The sequence below is a fragment of the Dipteris shenzhenensis genome, chromosome 2 (genome assembly GCF_047967505.1).
Source record: "Dipteris shenzhenensis isolate YYH24624 ecotype China chromosome 2, Dip_SZ_1.0, whole genome shotgun sequence".
Taxonomy (NCBI): domain Eukaryota; kingdom Viridiplantae; phylum Streptophyta; class Polypodiopsida; order Gleicheniales; family Dipteridaceae; genus Dipteris; species Dipteris shenzhenensis.
This window is the reverse complement of record NC_141597.1, coordinates 5,052,440-5,058,499: the sequence shown is the minus strand read 5'-3', so window position 1 is coordinate 5,058,499 and position 6,060 is coordinate 5,052,440. Positions and strand designations below refer to the sequence as shown.

The following is a 6,060-nucleotide window of genomic DNA, read 5'->3' as shown; positions in this document are numbered from 1 at the left end:
ATGAGGGTTCTTCAATGGGATGATTGTGTTTGCCATGCACAACCATTAGCCCGTATCACAGGTGCATCTTTGTATAAATTTTTGCTACCTCTGCCTTGGGTTCCTCTTCATGCCGTAGCATCTAGTCTGTGACACACTCGTCTTGGTGGTGGCACCTAAAGTTGCAATATATTGGGGCTTCCAAACTTTCACTTCGGCAAAATTTGCTCTTGTGCCATGTTTTACATGGAGTTCTCCAATTTGGACTGCTTTTGGCTTGTCATCATATTGCTCCTGCCACTTGTTGACAATGTCTATCCTCACGACAATCTCTATCACCTCTTTTGGCAATGCCCAAAATCTTATGATGGTTCAATCTCGCTTTCCTAGTGCTTTCTTTGACAAGCAATTCTAGCTATTAGGTTTTTATCCAATAAGGTAGGGATATGATTTATTTTTTTATTGGTTCCCTATTGGGCACTATTGATTCTATGGAAGGACCATAACCATCGAGCCTTTGGTGATCCCCCACTAGCTAAATATTAGTTCTTTTGGGCACCCTTATAAGGCAATAATTCTATGATTGTTCTACAAGTGCGGGATCTAGATTATCTTGCCTTCTCATCATATAATGATATCTTCTGATACTTGTAACTACCTATCCCTTTTCGTGGGACTGTTCTTTGTAATATGATGACCACTGGATTTCACCCCCAAAAAAAAAGTGTGCGTAGATACATGAACAGGCACAGTCCGCGGAAAGCCCCAGACAATAGACCCTGAAAGTGTTGCAGCCTTGCAGCGAGATTCCAGAGAGAGCAGTGGCTGAAATAAAAGGCAAAAATTGCCCATGAACTCAAGGAGAACCCCTTGCCCAGTCTGCTCTTATGGGGACATCATCATGGCATCTAGTGACTTGGATTGTTATAAAGTAAGTGCTTTGTGGTGTTCATAAGAATGCACACAAACCATTGCAAGAAATGGCAAAAGGTTTTTCAAAAAAAATCCATCTATTGTTAATCAGAGGCAATTCATGGAATGCCTCCTTATTCAATCACGGCACAGCAAATCCTAGCATGACAACGTGGGAATGCAGAGATAGAGCTCTATTTTCAGTGATGATCGTCACTTGCACATTATTAATTCTTGAGGAACCTTTACACCATGGCTAGCTGGCAGGGGCACGGGCACAGATCAAGATCTCATGGCGATAACCTTGCACATAGAAGTAGATAAGACACTGCAATCAGAATTCCCATTGAAGCATCACAAGGTCTGAGCTGAACCAAGCCTCGGCTTATTCATTGGCCTTGATTATACTTCAACTTCCCTTCAACTTCTTGTCGCTGCAAACTCCAGCTCATGAGGCCTTTTGTAATATTTCAGGCGCAGGGAGGAACAGACAACACTGACAGAAGAAGCAGCCATTGCAGCTCCAGCAACCCATGGTGGAAGCCGAAAACCTGTGAATGGAAATAGCACTCCAGCAGCAATAGGAATTCCGAGAATGTTATAACCAAAAGCCCACAGATAGTTAAGTCGGATACGAGAAAATGTCCTCCTTGACAAGTCTATTGCTGTAACAACATCCTCCAAATTGTTCCTCATCAAAACTATATCAGCGGCTTCAATAGCTATATCTGTACCCGCACCGATTGCCATACCAACATCAGCTGCTACAAGAGCAGGTGAATCATTAATACCATCTCCCACCATAGCTATCGTCTTTCCTGTTGACTGCAAAACCAGTAAAAGTACAGAAATGTTATCACCTTTTTGGTTAAACCTGACTTCAGTGGTACTCTTTCTGCATATATCTAGATGAATCCAGGAACATGCCCAGACTCATCCTCTAAAAACATAACATTGTGCAGTTTCAATCTCATGATAGTCACTCATAAGGTTGAAAACCAAAAACTCCATCACGCATAGCAAGGACTAGCTACTATGACATCCCCAGTGCCATCATCAATGCCCAACAGTGGGTGTAGACCATAGTATAAACAAATGCTCTCACACATACAAATCCACACACTCACACATACTTGAGCATCCATTTATTTGAAGTCGAAGGTGAAGGGCAGACTCAGCCATGATGAAGGCTAGCACTAAAGGAGAAGGCTAATCAAAAAGTAGTCCAAAATCTCTTGATTCAAGCTACAATTGCTTATGAAGACTAAACAATTTCATTTTAGTCTCTCCCAGAGGACCATGCCCATCTCTCTCCCCTAGTTAAACAAAACCTCTGTCAACCACTCCCTATCTGTGTGTTGGGTTTTCCCTAAACATGCTTGTTACCAACAGAATCTCTGACATCTCAAATCTCACCCAGTAAGGCATTTTCCTCTTCATGCATTTATCTAAAACATTGATTTATTCTTTGTTTCAAAGATCCTTTCACTTTGTCATACCGCATACACCCTTGGATAATCGAATTTGGGAAACTATGACTATCATAGTATAATACCTGCAGCTCCTTCACCTTTTCCGCTTTTCCACGAGGTTGAGTTTCCGCAAAAATTGTCTCAATACCGACCTCTCTTCCTATTGCATTTGCTGTACCCCAGTTGTCTCCAGTTACCATAATGCTTTGGACACCCATAGATTTCAAGATAGATATAACAGCAGGAGCTTCAGCCTTCACAGGATCTGAGATGGCGAAAGCTCCAACCATTTCCTTGTCAATCGCTACCAACACACCTGTTCGAGCTAGCCTCTCTGTATCTTGCAAGTACATATCAGCTGCTTCCAAGATGCGAATCCCTGATTCAACCATCAGTTGGCGATTGCCCACTAAGATTTGCTTTCCCTGGATTTCAGCAAACACTCCTTGACCTGCAAGTGCCCCAAAATTTTGTACCGCTGGTAACCAGCTCATGTCCAATGTTTCCTGTCTTAGTGACTTGGCATACTCAAAAATTGCCTTTGCCAATGGATGTTCACTATTTGCCTGCAGTTATCAAGCTATGATGTTATGACATGAAGACAAATTTGCATGCCATTGAATGCTGTGAAATTTTCTAGTTGCTTCAATTTACATGCACCTGCATAATATTGATTTTACTGACCTCTACTGCAGCAACCATGTCATAAAAAAGTTGAAGGGCCATGTTCTTGAATAGCTTTGTGCCAACAACGACTGGTTTTCCAACAGTAAGAGTACCTGTTTTGTCAAACACTATGTACTGTACCTGGAGGTTTCAAGAAGCAAACCAGTTGACATGAATCATTGCATCAGTGCTGCAGACACAATACCTAGCATATATATCAAGCGACTAAATTCTAGGAAACCACCTTGTGGGCACTTTCCAGCGCATTTCCACCCTTGATCAAGACACCTTGTGAGGCTCCTTTCCCAGTTGCCACCATAACCGCCGTTGGAGTAGCTAAACCCAAAGCACAGGGACATGCAATAACCAACACAGAGATACCGAACTGAAGAGCCAGCTCAAACCCATCCATGGATCGAGGAACCCATGACTTTGGGTAAGATCCCCTTTTCCCTGCAGCAAACCACCCTAACCATGTGGTAGCAGCAATAATAACCACCTTGAAAACAGAACAAAACAAGATATTAAACCTCTGGGTTACAGGAAACAATCACAGAAAGCACTGTGATTCTCACTTCACAACACAATATGAAAACATGGAATCCAAAAAAGCAAACTCACAATGGGCACAAAATATCTAGAGATGACATCAGCCAATTTCTGCACCGGCGCCTTTGCCATTTGTGCAGCTTCTACCAATCGCACAATCTGTGACAATGCTGTTTCTGACCCTACATGTGTGGCCTTGATATGTAAAACACCACTTTGATTCATTGTTCCACCAATTACTCTATCACCTGCTTTCATGGCCACAGGCCGAGCTTCTCCTGTAATCATGCTTTCATTAACATGGCTTTGGCCCCAAACAACTAACCCGTCTGTTGGCACCTTTGATCCTGGTAAAACCTTTATAATGTCATTACGCTGAATTAGTTGTGTGCTGATCTCGCATTCAGAGGTGACATTGCCATCCTCATCTACAGTGAGTAAAGTGGCAGTATCTGGAGCAAGTTCCATCAGCTTGGCAATAGCCTCTGAGGTTTTACCCTTGGCCAAAACCTCTAGGAGCTTCCCTAGGAGAATGAATGAGATGAGCATGGCACTTGTCTCAAAAAAATCTGTTCCCATGAAGCTTACAGATGTTGCAGAAAGCAAATTTATATACACAGAGTAAAGATAAGCTGCGTTAGTGCCAAGAGCCACTAGGACATCCATATTGGCAGACCCATGGCGAAGCGCCTTGTATGTGCCCACATAAAACTGCCTCCCAAAAATAAACTGTACAGGAGTAGAAAAAAGCCAGCGTAAAAGTTGTCCAACTGTAAGCATGTTTACAACTTTTTTATCGAGGCCACCTTTGATAACTGGAATGTACATAAAAACCATGGAGAGAAGAAAAACAGGAACAGTAAAGATGCAGCTCCAAAGAAATGATTTTTTGTATCGCAGGATTTCCTCACTTCTATCAGGTCCTCCAAATCCTGGATTTGTATATAGACTTGCTTTAAAATGGTGTAGGGGAGATCCTGTGAGTTCAATAACCTCTATAAAATACCTTGGACCTGTCTGATCAGGATCATATGATACAATTACCTTCTCACCCTGTACATCCATATCTACCGATTTCACCCCAGGTAATGCTTGAAGCGATATCTCAATCAACTTTATGTGTTCAACAGAGTGAGCACCCTCCACCTTCAGAGTCACCTTATTTCTCTCCTCACCTGCAGTTATAAGCTCAGCCTCAAACCCTGTATCCACAACACAATCAATGAGCTGCTTGTAGTTAACCAAATTAGTGTCATAATGTATTTCTGCCTCTTCTGTTGCTAAAGCAATCACTGCTTCCTTGACACCAGGAAGCTTATTCAGATTAGCCTCGATGGAGCTTGAACAAGACGTGCAAGTCATGCCCTTGATACGTAAGCGGCATATCATCTTTGTTTCTTGAGTACAATCTTCTTGTATGATATGTGCTTCAAACCCAGCATCCTCAATCGCTTCACAGATTTTTCCCTCCTGCAAACAAGTGGCATATCAGATTTTATATTCCAACAACAAAAGAGCATGAATGCTCATGGCCATTACTCTTTGGTTTATTGAGAGCATGATTATGCAGAGAATAATTAGTAGAATCACTTCAATGGTTGAAAGAATTTAGAAAATAAGAAAGAAGGATTTGGGGGAGGAGGGGATTGTTGAAGGCTATTGTGATGTCCAACTCATTGCGAAAGAGTAGCTGTAGTGTGATTGGTTGTAGTTAGACTATGTAAATACTACACATCAACACGCATGACCTCATCAATCCTCTCGAACTCACTCATGACATGACTTCGAAATGCCTTGCAGAGATTGTAGGCACCCTTTTGTCACACTTCATCCTACTTCTTCCCCGTCACCCCACTAATACCTTTTTCGCTTTCTATTGAGAACTTTTAGGGGCTGTCTTTTGTTGCACAAGCACTGCCTTCCTTTGAACCCCTCGTGGAACAGCTTTTGTGGCGCACTCTTTTGGGAAACACTCTTTATGCACTTTGACTACCTACGAGTCTTGGCCTTGACACTAACATTGGCTATCTCAAGCAAACAATCACTCCACAATCCTCTAGGCTGACCTAAAACGAATCAATCTTCAAGGACATTGAAGTTGATTATGGAATGTCAACGAAGATATCTACGGGACAAATAGTACGGCATAGGTACGTACGGGGCTGCAGGCTGTACGGCACCTGTGTACGGAACAGAGCTGCATGCTATACGGCGACGAGCTGTACAACCGTACGGTGATGCAGGCGCTGATACGACGACACAGGTGCAGTACGTGCTGTACCACCGTATGGTGATGCAGGAGGTGCTGTTTGGAATCAGTGCAGGCATTGCAATCTTTTGCCACATGTTATCTCACACACTTTCAGGTGCCAGGATGTGTACCACCATAAGCTCAAAGAGGAGATGGAGAAAGCGGACACCCAATCCCTTGTTGAGATATCGAGCTCCACCTGGTATGGGCGTCGCAGGTACAGTACGGACT

General features: G+C 42.9%; 1 protein-coding gene across 4 annotated transcripts in view; it reads right to left on the bottom strand.

The window, feature by feature from the left end:
* Positions 1 to 858: 858 nt before the first annotated feature.
* LOC147904263 (copper-transporting ATPase HMA5-like) overlaps positions 859 to 6,060 on the bottom strand; it is a 43,664-nt gene continuing 38,462 nt past the window's right edge. For 3 of the 4 annotated variants that reach the window (XM_087385574.1, XM_087385583.1, XM_087385597.1), the window contains 5 exons: positions 3,651 to 5,048; positions 3,274 to 3,528; positions 3,048 to 3,170; positions 2,447 to 2,929; positions 859 to 1,716 (listed from right to left, as the gene is read on the bottom strand). In XM_087385574.1, the coding sequence (XP_087241700.1) occupies positions 1,312 to 1,716; positions 2,447 to 2,929; positions 3,048 to 3,170; positions 3,274 to 3,528; positions 3,651 to 5,048 (2,664 nt within the window). In that variant the 3' untranslated portion in view covers positions 859 to 1,311. The remainder of the gene's footprint in view (positions 1,717 to 2,446; positions 2,930 to 3,047; positions 3,171 to 3,273; positions 3,529 to 3,650; positions 5,049 to 6,060) is intronic. The other variant, XM_087385590.1, reaches the window with a different exon arrangement.